This window comes from Impatiens glandulifera, chromosome 5 (genome assembly GCF_907164915.1).
Source record: "Impatiens glandulifera chromosome 5, dImpGla2.1, whole genome shotgun sequence".
NCBI classification, from domain to species: domain Eukaryota; kingdom Viridiplantae; phylum Streptophyta; class Magnoliopsida; order Ericales; family Balsaminaceae; genus Impatiens; species Impatiens glandulifera.
In genome coordinates, this window is record NC_061866.1 from 30,650,565 (window position 1) to 30,669,074 (window position 18,510).

At 34.8% G+C, this 18,510-nt stretch overlaps 1 protein-coding gene and 1 pseudogene across 1 annotated transcript; one reads left to right on the top strand and one right to left on the bottom strand.

Moving 5' to 3' along the window:
- The first annotated feature begins 1,273 nt into the window (after positions 1-1,273).
- On the top strand, positions 1,274-9,358 carry LOC124939209 (annotated as a pseudogene).
- A 5,368-nt stretch (positions 9,359-14,726) lies between these two features.
- Positions 14,727-16,815, bottom strand: LOC124939210 (uncharacterized protein At2g24330-like). The gene is made up of 5 exons (XM_047479712.1): positions 16,515-16,815; positions 16,298-16,442; positions 16,116-16,225; positions 15,102-15,627; positions 14,727-15,028 (listed from the first exon to the last, which is right to left on the bottom strand). The coding sequence occupies exons 1-5, from the start codon at positions 16,761-16,763 to the stop codon at positions 14,727-14,729; spliced, it is 1,332 nt and encodes a 443-aa protein (XP_047335668.1). The 5' UTR covers positions 16,764-16,815.
- Positions 16,816-18,510: the final 1,695 nt, after the last annotated feature.

An 18,510-nucleotide genomic window follows, 5' to 3' on the forward strand; every position in this document is an offset into this window, starting at 1 on the left:
CCTTTTAAGTTTACTGATTGTTGTTGTCTTTAACCATGTACTGATGTAACTTATGGTCTATTATCTTCATTCTTGTCTCTAGTCTCTACTATATTGTTCTCAATTTTGTTTATTGAAATTGTTCTTTAAGTCTTTACCATTGGGTGTGGTTTTTACGCAAGAGCGGGTTGAAATTGAACTGAGTGGGTTAAAATTGAACTGACATCTAACGATGATGATTTTGAAACAATAAATAAGTGTATAGATAACCACAGACATGGCCCTCCTAGATTGATTCTGATTTCTACCATAACTTCCCTAAATTTGTCTCAAAGAGCATTTCTTCTTTTGGCAATTGAGATTTTGTTGGTCAGGTTTCTTCCCCCATTATGCAAGACTGCAAACGAGTAGAGCTTCCAAGACCTTCAAACATCCCTAGACAGTTTATATCTACCCAAGCTCTAGTATAGCCCAAGTATGAAGTGTTCTTTAGTTAGTGCCTAGTTGTCTCAATTATGAATTCTCTAGACAATGGCATTTGTCTTCTTTTCTTACCTACCCACCTGCCTTCTTTCTGTATCTGGAGTCCTATATTTAAACCTCCATCACTACCTTGCTCTATTTTGTACATCTTTTGATGCAGCAGCTTATCCAGTCAATTAAGTACCATTATCTATGTCAACCAGGTACCACTGTGCATATGATTATTTCTCTTAAACAACAACACACATATTATATTTCTTGAACTTTAGCATGCAATAATCTGTATTATTCTTGCAAGGATAAGGAAAATATAATGGATCACTTGTAATATTGAACCTGACATACAACATCTCTCTATTCATAGATGAAAGCTTCCTAATAGCTTTGTTGTGAGACTCTTCAAGAGATCCCCATTATTGCTATAGAAACTTTGTCTTCGTCTATTGATGCAACAAATAAAATTGGTGGGGAAAATGTTGAACTCAGAAGTTACTATTTTGGTAGGCTTCATTATCTTCTTCTTTTCATAGATAGTTGCTTTTCGCTATTCCTCCTCATAAGTCTTTTGTTTCTTATTTGAACTCACAGAAGAGGTTTCCTACATCCAACAAAAGCTGAGTTCGATCTCTCATTTTGTCTGCTTCTACTGCTGCTGGATCCGGTCTTTATTTCTATTTAAACATTGATACAAACCCAACAAGTAAATACTTGTTTCTAATCTTCACATGTCTCACCATTCAACGATTTCTATAGTGACAATATTCTGCTCATTTAGGACCATCCTTATGGATTTCTGTTAATATCCCAAAGCATGATCATCCATCTTGGTGGTCATAGAGAACTTGGGGACCAATGTTTCTTCAGCCCTCTTTTAATTTCCCATGTGGGTCTCTTCAATACGGTTATCATCTTTTACTAGCTTTTATTTTTTTTTAAAAATTATTGTACTCATCTTGAGCCATCACCACTTTTCATCTTCAATATGTATACATGGTTCTGTAATGGCAGGAAATTTGCCATTGTTTTTCTCTAGGTCTGGAGGAGATATTCCACCACCCGCAGATACGAGCAAAGAAGCTAAAAGGTTGTAATGGGTGCTTCAGTAGAGATTCAATTGCCAATGCCGCTACAATAACTGGTTCTACACTGTAGTTAATTTGTCTGTCTCACAAGGTGTTTATAGTGAATATGTAGAAAGAAGAAGTTGACATTTCAGTTTTTGGTGTTTGATCTTTTAAAGGGTTTCTCATTTTACATATTTACATGGAGTTACCTTAGAAAAGAATGTTGTTTCTGGAACCATAATGGATTCTGATGGTACTATATTGACGTGCGCTCATTTGGTTGTGAGTCACCATGGCTTATCAACCAAAGTGGGGAGGGTCAGTCAGTGTAAAGATTATTAATTTTATTTTGTATGAGCTGTAAGAGTAGTTCTTTTACAGGTTGATGTAACATTACAAGATGGTAGGACATTTGAAGGAAAATTGATCAACGCGGACTTGCACTCTGATATTGCAATAGTGAAAATTGATCAACGTGGACTTGCACTCTGAAAATTGATCGTCTCCAAAACCCCGCTTCCATCTGCAAAACTTGGCTCTTCAAGCAACCTTCGTCCTAGAGATTGGGTGCTTGTAATGGGGTGTCCTCTTTCCCTTCAGAATACTATTACAGCCAGTATTGTGAAGTATTCTTATTAATCTTAACTATTGTGTTGGGTTGAATTTTTTAATTGATTTAAAAATACTTAACAATCTTGATTTGATGATTGATGAAATAGTTTTTGGATAAAACTAAGTTCAATAATTGTTAGTAATATCAAATATATAAATATATATTTAGATATGAACATCTTAAGTGGTGTAGTGGTAAGCATGCCCGCCTGTCATACAGAATTAATAATTAGAGTTTTGTTAATTTGCAGGCACAACTGAAAGTCAACGCGGAGTAAAACCGATTTTATGAAAGTCTAAGGTTAGACGTGTGAGTCTAATAAATGGAAGGAATTAGACGTGTGAGTCTAATAGATGCAAGAAGGTAGACGTGCAGTCTAGAAAAGAAAGTTAGACGTGGGGGTCTAATGTTAGATGGGGGCGTCTAATAGACTGATTGCGTCTAATCAGATAAACGGCCGAGATGATCAGATAGACATCTGAAGGCAGATGCTCTTCAAGGCAGCTGGCAGCAGAGTATTCCAAGCAGCTGACAGTAGAGCTCAACAAATGAATAACCGCCACGTATGCCATAATTCAAATTGCATGTACTGCATTGTACTACCACGATCTCAAGAATCTTTTTCTGATGTACTACCCAGTACCTCATGAATAGTACATCCAACGGAAAGATGACATGTGTCCAAAAGAAAGATTTGACCGTTGAAGCTTTTCAAGAATAAATTGCTGCCTAAGACAACGGACAAATCACTGGCTGAAAATACAAGAAACAGAGAGAGAGCTGCTTCATTAATTTTTCTTTCAAGAAAGTTCCTGAAATCAAACATCTCACTTATCATCTAGTTGTGAATACATTGTATTACATACTGTCTTTTCTGTGAGAAAACTTCAGTGTTATAAGTTGAACATAGGTTGTTTTGTTCAAAAGAGAGTTAGCTAGATTAGTGAACTGTATTTGATTCAAAGAAATATAGTGAATCCTTCCGGTGGTTGGAAGAAGGGGTGACGTAGGAGAGTTTGCTCCGAACATCCATAAACAACTTCTTGTGTTCTTTACTTTCTGTCATTCATCTTTCATTGGTTCAAAACTTCAAAATCCGACGAACAATTCCGCACTTGAATCTGTTTCAAGAGTTCGAAGGATTTGCGAAGAATAGAAAGAGATATTAATCCCTAACAGGATTTCTATCAAACTGTTTATCCGAAGTCGTCAACAATAGTCAGACCCCCGTCTCTATTGGTGCCGCCGATCATATCAATTGGTATCAGAGACACGTTTTCTATTCTCAAGCTTCTAAAGAATTTGAATCATGTCTATGACTGTCATCAACAATGTTCCCATGTTCTCAGAGGAAAACTATATTGTGTGGAATGCAAGAATCCACGCTCATCTAGCTGCCATAGATGATGACATGTGGTTTGTCATCACCAACGGTCCGATAAAGATTGAGAAGGCTAGATCTGAGTGGACCAGTGAAGATAAAAGAAAGAACAACCTCGACAACATAGCAAAAGACATCCTCTACAAGACATTGGATGACAACATGGCATTCAAGATCATTAGATGTCCCACTGCCAAAGATATTTGGGAGAAGCTGACTAAAATGTGTGAGGGCAACGAGCAAACAAAAGAAAATAGACTCATGGTTGCCACTCAACAGTTCAATAACTTCAAGATGCGTCCTGGAGAGACGATGACTGAGTTCGATGAGAGATTCAATAAGGTTATCACTTCTCTATCCACTCTGGCAAGACTTACAACAATAGAGAGGTTGCTATCAAAATCATGCGTGCTTTGCCCAGAGAGTGGGATATTAAGACGATGGCTATGAGGGAGTCTAAAGACCTCAATAAGATGGAGCTCTTTAACTTGGTGGCCGATCTAAAGGCCTATGAGTTCGAGTTGAACTATAGAAATGAAGAGAAGCACCCCACATCCACCATCATAACAAAGGCATTGTTGACTGTTGAGGAGCCATCTACTGTCACTGATGTGAAGGCTGTTGCTATTCAGATTAGCAGCAATGCCATGGCTCTTTTCATGAAAAAAATATGCAAATTCATGAAGAAGAGACACTTCAAGGAAGGAAACAGCAAGCCGAAGCGTAATGAGAAAAAGAAAGATGAGAAAAAGAACAAGAAAGAGCTGAAGACTCTCATGGCAGCTGAAAACAAAGCCAAGTGGGCCGACAGCGACGCAGATGATTCATCATCCAACGTCAGTGATGATGAAGAGGTCACTTGCTTCATGACAAAAGAAGAATTGACTCTGAGGTATTTGATTTCTCCTCTGAAAAATTCTCAAGAGATGAGTTAATTACTGCACTCAATTACGTGGTCATTGAGTACAAGAAACTGTCAAACTCTTTTGATGAACTAAATTTGAAAAACAAATCTGACAGCTCTTCTTCATCTCAAAACAATGATTCTGAAGTTTTTGAAAACAAAATGGCTGAGCTCTCATATGAGAATGAGAAGCTCAAGGAAAATGTTCAAACTCTGTTTTCTGAAAACCAACGTTTGACATATGTGGTCGGTTTCTGGATGAAGTCTGGAGATGCAGTCAGACAGCAGATAAGTATGCTGAGGCCTACCAAATGCAAATCCGGTTTAGGATTTGATGGTATTGACTCAGACAAGTCTTGTAAAAAGTTAAACCCATAAACTGACAAGTTTAAGTATATAAACTTTGTCAAAGGGAGCTTAACTGAGAATGGAACTGATCCAAGCTGGGATGAGTTAACCTTAAAGGATGAGATTACTTATGTTCCGCCAACTGTTAGCTGGATGAAACTTAAGATGGAAGCAGCCAATAAGTCTGGCATATTAAAACTTGACAGGAAGTCAAGGAGTTTTAGACAAAAATCATTCTCTAAGATTAACAGTTTAGCTGCTAGTAGAAAGACGTCTGCTAAGCGTAAATCATACGCACCGATCACAACGCAAAATGAAAAATCCATAAAAATAATCAAAGTATGGATTCCCAAGGGACTAATAAGCCATGGACCCAAAGAAAAATGGGTACCAGATTCATTATTGTCTTTGAATGCAGGTAAAACAGGAAAGCAGCTTGGAAGAGCTAGACGGCATCTGGACAGCCGACTGCTCGGACATAGCATATGACAATCAGCAGCCTGAAGTGGCTGACATCTTCTCAAAGCCACTTCTCGAGTCAAAGTTTTCTTACCTTAGAAATATTTTTAGGATTGTTAGATTATGATAATGCCTAGATTATATTTAAATAATGAACTCAACTAGTTTTGATAATTTAATTTAAATAATCAAAAAGGGGGAAATTGTTGGGTTGAATTTTTTAATGAACTCAACAAATTTTGATAATTTAATTTAAATAATCAAAAAGGGAGAAATTATTGGGTTGAATTTTTTAATTGATTTAAAAATACTTAACAATCTTGATTTGATTATTGATGAAATAGTTTTTGGATAAAACAAAGTTCAATAATTGTTAGTAATATCAAATATATAAATATATATTTAAATATCATTATCTTAAGTGGTGTAGTGGTAAGCATGCCCACTTGTCATTCAAGTGACCTGGGTTTGAATCTCACTAGGTGCAGAATTAATAATTAGTGTTTTGTTAATTTTATGAAAGTCTAAGGTTAGACATAGAGTCTAATAAATGCAAGGAATTATATGTGAGTCTAATAGATGCAAGAAGGTAGACGTGTGCAGTCTAGAAAGAGAAAGTTAGACGTGCAGTCTAACTAGTGTGGTTAGACGTGGGGTCTAATGTTAGATGGGGCGTCTAATAGACTGATTGCGTCTAATCAGATGAACGGTTGAGATGATCAGATAGACATCTGAAGGCAGATCCTAGCAGCAGAGTATTCCAGGCAGCTGACAGTAGAGCTCAACAAATGAATAACCGCCACGTATGCCATAATTCAAATTGCATGTACTGCATTGTACTACCACGATCTCAAGAATCTTTTTCTGATGTATTACCCAGTACCTCATGGATAGTACATCCAACGGAAAGATGACATGTGTTCAAAAGAAGGATTTGACCGTTGAAACTTTTCAAGAATAAATTGCTGCCTAAGACAACGGACAAATCACTGGCTGAAAAATACAAGAAACAGATCCTAGCAGCAGAGTATTCCAGGCAGCTGACAGCAGAGCTCAACAAATGAATAACCGCCACGTATGCCATAATTCAAATTGCATGTACTGCATTGTACTACCACGATCTCAAGAATTTTTTTCTGATGTACTACCCAGTACCTCATGGATAGTACATCCAATGGAAAGATGACATGTGTCCAAAAGAAGGATTTGACCGTTGAAGCTTTTCAAGAATAAATTGCTGCCTAAGACAACGGACAAATCACTGGCTGAAAAATACAAGAAACAAAGAGAGAGCTGCTTCAATAATTTTTCTTTCAAGAAAGTTCCTGAAATCAAACATCTCACTTATCATCTAGCTGTGAATACATTGTATTACATACTGTCTTTTCTATCATAAAACTTCAGTGTTGTAAGTTGAACAAAAGTTGTTTTGTTCAACAGAGAGTTAACTAGATTAGTGAACTGTATTTGATTCAAAGAAGTATAGTGAATCCTTCTGGTGGTTGGAAGAAGGGGTGACGTATGAGAGTTTGCTCCGAACATCCATAAACAACTTCTTGTGCTCTTTAATTTCTGTCATTCATCTTTCATTGGTTCAAAGCTTCAAATCCGACGAACAATTCCGCACTTGAATCTGTTTCAAGAGTTCAAAGGATTTGCGAAGAATAGAAAGAGATATTAATCCCTAACAGGATTTCTATCAAACTGTTTATCCGAAGTCGTCAACAATAGTCAGACCCCGTCTCTATTGGTGCCGCCGATCCTATCATATTGTAGTTCACCATTTGTCTTGCTGGTACTCTTTTTGAGGATTCGGTTGCAAAATTTGTTTCCCTATTAGTTGTGTTGATTGTAAAATCAGCAACTTGGGTATTAGAGGAATACGGAGGGCATACTCACAGACTGATTGTGCTATTAATTATGTGAGTGTAACTTTGATGTCCATCGATTATATATGATTTTATTATAGTTGTAAAGAGTTAAGAAACATGTTGTGTTTGAACAGGGTAATTCAGGTGGACCTCTTGTGAGCATTGATGGTGAGGTTGTAGGTGTGAACATTATGAAAATAAGGGCGGCTAATACTAATGAATTGAGTTTTTCTGTACTAATTGATTCAGTTGTGACAATTATTTATTTATTAGAAAATTTATAATTCATTTTGTTATTATTTAAATTGTTAATAATGAATAGAAAATGATTTTTAAATGTTTTTAATGATTATTTAATTAAAAAAAATACAAACAAAAATAAAAATAAAAATGGTTAAAAGTTAAATGAGTTTTTGGCGACGCTTAAATTCATGTTACCGACGCTTAAATAAGCGTTGCTATAATTTGCGCCGACCCTGCTTACGGCGACGCAAAAATAAGGGTCGGTGATATTTTTGGCGACACTTTTAAGGTTGGCAGAAATCTTTTTAAGAGACGCCAAAGGTCTTTTTTTTTGTTGTAGTGACATGTAATGCATGCTGCGCAAAATGTTTTAATAATTAGTGTTTTGTTAATTTTATGAAAGTCTAAGGTTAGACATAGAGTCTAATAAATGCAAGGAATTATATGTGAGTCTAATAGATGCAAGAAATTAGATGTGATGCAAGAAGGTAGACGTGTGCAATCTAGAAAGAGAAAGTTAGACGTGCAGTCTAACTAGTGTGGTTAGACGTGGGGTCTAATGTTAGATGGGGCGTCTAATAGACTGATTGCGTCTAATCAGATGAACGGTTGAGATGATCAGATAGACATCTGAAGGCAGATCCTAGCAGCAGAGTATTCCAGGCAGCTGACAGCAGAGCTCAACAAATGAATAACCGCCACGTATGCCATAATTCAAATTGCATGTACTGCATTGTACTACCACGATCTCAAGAATCTTTTTCTGATGTATTACCCAGTACCTCATGGATAGTACATCCAACGGAAAGATGACATGTGTTCAAAAGAAGGATTTGACCGTTGAAACTTTTCAAGAATAAATTGCTGCCTAAGACAACGGACAAATCACTGGCTGAAAAATACAAGAAACAGATCCAGAGTATTCTAGGCAGCTGACAGCAGAGCTCAACAAATGAATAACCGCCACGTATGCCATAATTCAAATTGCATGTACTGCATTGTACTACCACGATCTCAAGAATTTTTTTCTGATGTACTACCCAGTACCTCATGGATAGTACATCCAACGGAAAGATGACATGTGTCTAAAAGAAGGATTTGACCGTTGAAGCTTTTCAAGAATAAATTGCTGCCTAAGACAACGGACAAATCACTGGCTGAAAAATACAAGAAACAAAGAGAGAGCTGCTTCAATAATTTTTCTTTCAAGAAAGTTCCTGAAATCAAACATCTCACTTATCATCTAGTTGTGAATACATTGTATTACATACTGTCTTTTCTATGATAAAACTTCAGTGTTGTAAGTTGAACAAAAGTTGTTTTGTTCAACAGAGAGTTAACTAGATTAGTGAACTGTATTTGATTCAAAGAAGTATAGTGAATCCTTCTGGTGGTTGGAAGAAGGGGTGACGTATGAGAGTTTGCTCCGAACATCCATAAACAACTTCTTGTGTTCTTTAATTTCTGTCATTCATCTTTCATTGGTTCAAAGCTTCAAATCCGACGAACAATTCCGCACTTGAATCTGTTTCAAGAGTTCAAAGGATTTGCGAAGAATAGAAAGAGATATTAATCCCTAACAGGATTTCTGTCAAACTGTTTATCCGAAGTCGTCAACAATAGTCAGACCCCCGTCTCTATTGGTGCCGCCGATCCTATCATATTGTAGCTCACCATTTGTCTTGCTGGTACTCTTTTTGAGGATTCGGTTGCAAAATTTGTTTCCCTATTAGTTGTGTTGATTGTAAAATCAGCGACTTGGGTATTAGAGGAATACGGAGGGCATACTCAGACTGATTGTGCTATTAATTATGTGAGTGTAACTTTGATGTCCATCGATTATATATGATTTTATTATAGTTGTAAAGAGTTAAGAAACATGTTGTGTTTGAACAGGGTAATTCAGGTGGACCTCTTGTGAGCATTGATGGTGAGGTTGTAGGTGTGAACATTATGAAAATAAGGGCGGCTAATGAATTGAGTTTTTCTGTACTAATTGATTCAGTTGTGACAATTATTTATTTATTAGAAAATTTATAATTCATTTTGTTATTATTTAAATTGTTAATAATGAATAGAAAATGATTTTTAAATGTTTTTAATGATTATTTAATTAAAAAAAATACAAACAAAAATAAAAATAAAAATGGTTAAAAGTTAAATGAGTTTTTGGCGACGCTTAAATTCATGTTACCGACGCTTAAATAAGCGTTGCTATAATTTGCGCCGACCCTGCTTACGGCGACGCAAAAATAAGGGTCGGTGATATTTTTGGCGACACTTTTAAGGTTGGCAGAAATCTTTTTAAGGGACGCCAAAGGTCTTTTTTTTTGTTGTAGTGACATGTAATGCATGCTGCCCAAAATGTCTGTTCTTGAACCAACGACCAATCCATAGTCAATGATCTAACAAAATTTACTATCTTGACTTCATAAGTCAACACTTGATAACAAAGAGCATACATAATATTGTAGATATAAGTTATCTTGGCTGTCTTAAAGTTTTAAAGCAATTAGAGTTAAAATGAGTTCACAATGGAATATCCAAGAATGTCTACCTAATGATCAAAATGATCAGTTTCAGCTTTCATACATTTTTTTATGCCTAAATTTGAAAAAATGATGATAGATAATAATTTTTTAAAAATATCATGATCTAAGACCTGTCTAAATTTCAGATCCATTAGAGTTATGGTTAGATCACAATCATCCTCTAGCAATTAGTCTAATTTCAAGATTTTCAACTTTTCAAGAATTGTCAAAATACATTGTGTGATCAGTCAAGTTCTAAGAATTGACCATATGACTAATGCACAATCCCATCCCATATTTCATTTCCATATATAAACATGCCAAGTGAAACTTAATTCAAAAGATCATTTGAAATTATAACTGAAAATAATATTTAAAACTCCAAACTATAAATGAAAGCGTGAGATCAATTAAGACTATTTCATTATTGTTTATGACATATATTAATAAATTATAAACATCCAAACCAAGTCAAGAATGAATCAAGAAATTTATTCCTGTTTTGATAAAATTTATTCCTGATTTGAAATTGGGGGTTATTGATTTAATCAATTTAGATTGTTTATAAGAGCTGATCATTAAATTTCTTGAAGCAAGCTAAAAACATGATTTTTTAGTGTAAATTTTAATAAAATAAAATAAAGATAGAAAATTATGATTACTTGTTAACAAAATACTAGGATGAATAGATACTTACATTTAAAGTAAAGTCTTATCGTCATATCTGTGACACATGGTGCGATGTTATTAATTGTTTTTCTTTCTTAAGTTCAATATATTTTTTATGCACGGTGAATGTACAAAATACCATTTTCTAGCATCTATTAATATATATTGTCACTAACTACCCTAGACACTTTTGGTCTAATGGTTCTCAAACTTCAATTCTCAGTAAAATAAATTTGTACTAAAATTGTTTCTACTATATTTTCCACAATCAATTTTTAAGTCATTCATGAGACTAAAGAATTAATTTTTTTAATCCAGGATATAAATTATTCTCCTCCAACACATGGTGATAAATCCATTTGGTAATAACAATAATGTCTATCATAATCCAATTGATAACTTACGATTTTGCTTATACCAGTCAACAAATGCGTCTCAAGCTGGATTGAATAACCTAATAAAAAAGATCCAATAAAATTTTTGTATTCAGCTTAATCATTTTAGTAAAGGATTGAGCTGAGTTTAATTCAATTAAGAGGGATCTTGACAATTGATAGATGTATGAAAAAATGGTGCATTATAGTTAGTTGTTGTAAAATGTGTTGCGAAAAGGTGGAGATGATACATCGCTTACTTTTGCATTATAAAGGAGTGATTGTGATTTGGAGCGTAGTTGGAACATGTTGGCATTGAGTGGGTGATACTTGAGTCAATCGTCGATTGTTGGAATGTTTGGATAGAAACTGTGAGCTCGATTGGATTGAGTCCATGAGTCCATATCTCAATTATTTTTAGTGGACTATTTGGCTCGAAAGGAATCGTAGAACATTTAGTGATTGGGGTTGACCAATGCGTTTAATCCATAACGCTGCACTTCATCCAAACAACAAGATTTTTGAAGGGAATTAGAATCCCACAACTTTTCCCATAAAAATTCATATGGGACAATCTCTACAAATAATTTGTAACAATGATCAACCTTAAAAGAATCCATAATTTGCCAACGTAAGATATCACAAGAAGAAGGAATCACCACCTTGCGACCCACTTAGAAAAACAACCTTTCATTAAAGGTTGCCTCTCTTTCATTAAGTCTTCTCATGTATCTAATTCTACTCGCGAAACTATTTGAACGTTGATCGAACATGTCCTTGACTGAAACAATTCTACAGATCGCAGCCGAAGTGAGGTTTGAGAATGACAATGCAAAACTTCTGATACTATAGAAAATATTATCCTAGAAGTTGATCGATGAGTCATAGCCTACTGAGAATCTACACGGCCACACTCTTGGAATAAGAACAAAGACATCATAAAAGTGGACATATAAGCCAATGCATTCTTGACGAGGACCAAACGATCCCCTTTCGAAGTCGTCTTGCTCTTCCAGATAGGTAATTTTTTTTCCATTTTAGAGATAATTGGGTTCCAAAAGGCTTTGAAGTGGGGCTTTAGTAGCGATAGGCATATCAAGATAAGTAGACGGAAATGTTCCAATTTTGAACCCCAAAATACTTGCCAAATATGTTTTTCTCCTATTAGAAACAAAGTTCAAGAATAAAATATTAGACTTACTAATATTGACCCGACATTTAGAGCATGATCCAAACAACCATAAATTATCATGCATATGCTTGACATTTCTGTGTGTGGCATGTATCATGCATAATGTATCGTCAACAAAGAGCAAGTGAGAAATGAAAAAAAGGAGTCACCCTTGCCCCCACAATCAACTTATCTGACCATCTTGTTCCATGAACTTGAACATTTTACAAAGCACTTCCATTACAATAACGAACAAAAATCGAGACAATGAGTCACATTTTCTAATACCCCTTGAACTTTCAAAAAATTATTTAGGATTTTCATTCACAATCACAGAGAACTTGACCGTCGAAACGTATAATCTAATCCAACCGATCAACTTTTCCCCTATTTTCATTCTACATGATATCAAATAAAAATTCTCAATTCATGTGATCATATGTTTTTTCAATATTCAACTTAATAAAGACACACTTATCCTCTTGTAGTTTGTCGAGTCAATGAATTCATTTGCGATAAGTGTTGCATAAAAAAATTGACGACCATTGGTAAAAAAACTATTTGATTAGTCGAAATAACCGGTTCAAGAACCCATGCAACATGTTCGTCAAACAGTTGGATGCAATCTTATAAAATGATGACACAAGACTAATCGATCTAAAACTCTTTATATCAATAGTTTCGAGAGCCTTGCGGAATAGACAAATTAACGTTGAGTTCCAACTCTTGTCGAAGGAAGAGAATAAGAAAAATGCTCAAACGATTTCATGATATCGGATTTCAGGATTGGCCACGCATTTAAAAAAATGTCAATATAAATTTATCACTTCCCAAAGCCTTATCACTACCACATCCTATGATTGTCGCTTTCACATCCTCAAGTGTGAAACGAGCTTCCAAAACATCATTTTGTTCCTCATTAATACAATCAAAAGACACACCATTAAATTTTGGTCTGACCGTGTACAATTTTTTTAGCAAATTCTTATATTGCACGATACTATCCAAAATTACCGGTTCACAATCGTGAAGAACGCTCTGAACTGAAATCGAGTTAATCACATTGTTTTTCGCTTGCGCCTTTGATACCCCGTGAAAATATTTTGAATTCATATCCCCTCTCTCATCTAGATAGTTTTACTACGCTGTCTCGCTTCAATCTCATTTCCTTGCAAAGATCGAAAATGTTACTCACCAAATTAATACGAGAATTAACTTCTAAAGCCGAAAGATCTCAAATCTCTTCTACCCCACCGATCTCATTAATCTTATTACATAATTCATAGATCTTTGCACAAAAAATTACACGTTCCCCCATGTACCAACTTTTCAAGATTCTCAACAAATTTGCAAAAAGATTCGGCGATGCCGAACCTGAGAGTTCTTAATTCCCCACCACTCTTGCACTCGCAACAAAAAGTCAACCATGACCAACCACTTATTCTCAAAGATGAAAAGACGATGCACTCTAGCCACCTCTATACGCTCAAGCATGATAGGTTAGTGATTTGAACAACTCCAAGGAAGAAAATTTTGGAAAATGTTCTCCCTTCCCGAAAACCTGATTTGATTCACTGATGAGAAATCTATCAATTCAGAACTAGAGCAACCCGTCTCTTTTATTACCTCTTCTGAAAGTACTGTCCTTCTTCTAATAGTGGGTCATTATCGATAGTTTCAGTCTTACCCAAATCTTTTAGACGAACCTCATCTCGTTCATATCACCCGCAAAAATATTTGACAAATCCATAAATCTATCACTCTTGACAATAGTTAAAAAGACTGTGCTTTCTCATTTTGGAGCACCGACCCGTAAACCGTTGATATCACCCAACAAAAATTGGCACCTCTATTCTTTAATTGCACACTAATAGAAAATCTTCTCACTTCAACATCCAATTTCTCGACTCTTTTATTACCTCTTCTGAAAGTACTGTCCTTCTTCTAATAGTGGGTCATTATCGATAGTTTCAGTCTTACCCAAATCTTTTAGACGAACCTCATCTCGTTCATATCACCCGCAAAAATATTTGACAAATCCATAAATCTATCACTCTTGACAATAGTTAAAAAGACTGTGCTTTCTCATTTTGGAGCACCGACCCGTAAACCGTTGATATCACCCAACAAAAATTGGCACCTCTATTCTTTAATTGCACACTAATAGAAAATCTTCTCACTTCAACATTCAATTTCTCGAATAAATTGTCGTTCCAAACAATTAAAATTATGTAATCTCTAATAAAGTCAATAGCCTCTCAACCATGTAATCTCTAATTACATATGGATATCTAATTACATATGGATATCCACTTATCTATATGGCGTATTCACGCTATCATTTGATCCCACAAACATTCTATTATAATATTTTTACAATCTTCTAAATCTGAGGCAAAGTATATCTGAATCCTGACTTTAGAAATAAAAATTGCTAAATTTGATATTTGTTTAAAATAAATATATGTTATTACATCAGCTCTTCTGCCTTTCTAATTTTTTTTCTATGTCAATTTCTTCCCCTCATTCCTCACTAGATATGAGCCCCTCCCGCCCTCAACAATCAAGTTACATTTGAGAGTACTCGTGATTTCAAAACAAAATCGGTAACTTCCTATTGTACATGAAAACAAGATTCAGCCGTTAGGTTGTGTATCATCTGATTCAGGCAACGTAATAGTCTCTCCGGAAGAAGCAGCAGCAGCAGGAGTAGAATCCGGTGGCTCGTGATCAGCAGAAGGAGGTTGTTCCTCGCCACTGCTAACAGGTTGCAGCTCAGCCAAAGAATCATTATGTCTGGGGCTAACAGCGAAAGAGGAAGAAGACATATTGGGAGAGTCAACAGAAGAGAAACCATCGAGATGCTTAGATCTATTTAAAGCATTGCAATGTGGGCAATAGTAAGTCACGTATGGGAAATCTTCTTTCCTTGTAAGCCCTGAATTCATCAAAACATAAATAAATAAAACAGTCTTGTGACTTGTGAGGGAATTATTTATTTAATAACTTACCATTGTGCATATGGCAATTGGTACATATAAGTGCATAAGATTGTCTTGGATCTTCTCCAACAATTAATGCCGCAATTCGAGCTATCCAACCCGCATCATATACACTTTTCACCGAATTTTCACCCACAATATGATTCGGAGGACTATATGATCCAGATTCCTTATCATCACCACCCAAATAATGGTGGTGGAAATTATTCTCCAAAAGCTCTTGATCCTGATCGTGATAATGATCATGATCTTGATCATGACCATGACCATAATCATGACCCTCCTCCGGGTTATTAATATTGTTTTGAAGCAATAATGTGCAATCGGCACTAAAGGATCTGTTTGGGATTGATTTCCTGTTTCGAAGACCACTGGTTTGTACTAATTCTACGCTATTGCTCTTTCCTAACATATTATTATTAATACTATCATCCATCTCATCACCCAAACTCACTTTCAATCCAGATTCTATAGCCAACTTTGACGCAAGGACCGCCGCTGCAGCTGCTTTTGCAGCTGGATCTGTGTCGTATCTCTGTATTCACAAATTTACACTAAGTTCATAATCACTTTTTTTAATAAACAAATTTACTCTGTTTTTTTCGTTTGCTGTAATTTGGATTATGATTTAGAAATAATCTTTATACAAAGGAAGAAAAATCAATGTATAATCTGGACCATAATGGAGAAAAACAACAAAAAATTGTTTCAATTGTAACTTAATGATTGTGAAAAAAAACAATTTCCAAATATAGTTACCCAAAAGGCTCCTTCGGTTAGTTTAAAACTAACTCCATCCAAGATCCAATTTTATTAACTTTAGGTAGAGTTTTGAATAGAGTTTGGATAGAGTCAGCTTAATTGAACAGAATGGTAATTTTCTGCCCTTTTGGTCAATTACAAAGAGTTTTTATTTATTTATTTCCATAGCAAGTAAAGTGGTGCTTTTGATCAAATATAATGAGAGTAAATTGGGGTTTTTGAACTTTGTAAATGATATACAATATCACTTTGGTGGGTTACCTGAATTAGCTGTTGGGTAGAATAGTAATTTGACTTCTCTTTAAGCTCATCAACCTTTTCTTGCCTCTCTGTCCTGAGCCTTTCTACAGTTTTCTGGTCTTTTTGATCACCTGAGGAAGGGAGAAGAGATCATTTAAGAACATTCAAAGATTTACAAACGAAGTTATTGCATACAGACTTACAAATGTGTATGAATTTAGCTATGCTGGTATACATAAGAGAAGAGAAAATGGGCAAAAGAAACATTGGCAGGACATGAAATGCTCTAATTTGCCAATTCAACTCCATGGACCTTGTTGTCATGATAGCATATCCCACTGCAATTGCCTGTACATTACAACCATCCATCATCATCATCATCATCATCATTGATAGTTTACGTGTGTGAAAAAGTCATACCTCAAAAATGACGGAGAAAACTATTATGTATCTTGCGATTCTTCTCCATGTCCGATATCTTCTCCTTATTCTAGAAAGAGCAGCAGCTTCTTCCTTGGAAATATGTTTCAACCTCTTTCCAATATCATCACTATGTAGTTTGAACATTCCTTTCCACACTCGAGAGAATAAACCTCGACGTTGCTTCTTCTTTGGATTTGCTTCATTGTCTTTCTTAACATATGCAGCCACTTCAGAACAATCCTCCATTCTTACCCTTGTCAAGATGTCATACCTATTTTCTTACAGATCATAAATCAGAATACTACTTTTTCCACCCATTTCATCAAATATCGTACACAAAACAGAAGATGGTGTCATTTATTATTCAGCTCTCACACTATCACATTTCATTACATAAATACATATCAGAACTTGAGAAAAATTTCAACTCCTTTCATGTAATTTTATCCCCTTCCGTTTGAAATTTCATAATCAAAAGAAGAACAATCTGGACAAATAAGTTTATCCTCAAGAAACGCTCCCATAAAACGGAATCATGTATAAAGTAAGGAAAGATATATGCAACGATTAAACTGATGAAGAACGAGAAATCAGAAAAAGTAATAATAATCACAGTAATAGATTCATGAATCAATACCTTCAATTAGCATGCAAGGAAATACGATCCGTTACGAATTTGCGTTATTTGGATCAGAATAAACAATCCAATAATCTAGTCCGAATGATTACATAGCGAATATATGAGATGCAGTTTACATGATCTCGCTAAAACATCTGATCTTGCGATTGTCATGCGATTTGCACTTGCTGAATCTTCGGAGAGGAGAAACCTAGCGATGGAATCAATGAAGAGAAAAGAGAGGAAAATCGAGATATGCGGTAAAATGAACGATCCTCCGTAAGCTATGATCGAACACGAAACGGTTGGAAGATATTGGGAAGAAGAGAGAAATTGACAGCACATTTATATGCAATTTATGAACTTTTGATGACTTGCCATTAACTAAGCTCTTCCATTTTCTTCTACTGTCAAAATTCTTTGTATATATATATACATATCATCTAAGTAAAAGAAAATGAAATTTGTTACATGTTAATTTGTTTAGATTTTGTTATGCAAAATTCATTTTTAGTTCTAACTAGAAAGAATCATCTACAAGGGATAAAAATATAAATAAAATAAATTTGTATTTATATAAATTTTATAAAAAATTATAATAACATGTATTGAATTTTTAAAATTTTAATAAATCATAAATAATATATAAAAAGAGAAAGTAAAACATTCTCATTTCACATTTTAATTACTTCGTAAAAACAACTCATTTTCTTAAATATTTCGTCACATATTTTTTTTTTCAATTAACCTCTCATCTCGTGACTTTACACTTTTACTTTGGTCTATCAAATATATGATTAATATTTTTTAATATTTAGTATCGTGAACTCACACTTTGGTCAATCAAATATTTGATTTATATTTTTTAACCAATTTCAATTGTTACCAGTTTATTGTCCTTCGACAAACCACATCTCATTCACACTTGGTTAAGAGTTGTACTTATTTTGTTAGGTTGTAAATTCGAAACATATATAACCATTTTAAATTTATGGGCGGGTCAGCCCACAATCCAACCAAGTATCCATTTACTCTTACATATATATCCAAATTAACAAAAGCTCTCGACCCGACAATCCGGACACTTTGAAACTTAAGCATTATAATATATATAGACGGCAAAGAACATCTCATTCACATTTGGTTAAATGGTTGTACTTATTTTGTTAGCTTGCAAATTCGAAACATATAGAACCGTTTGAAGTTTATGGGCGGGTCAACCCACAATCCGATCCAAGGATCCATTTACTCTGACATATATATCCAAATTAACCACAATTCTCGACCCGACAATTCGGACACTTTGAAAATTAAGCATCATTAATTATATATATATATATATATATATATATATATATATATATATATATATAT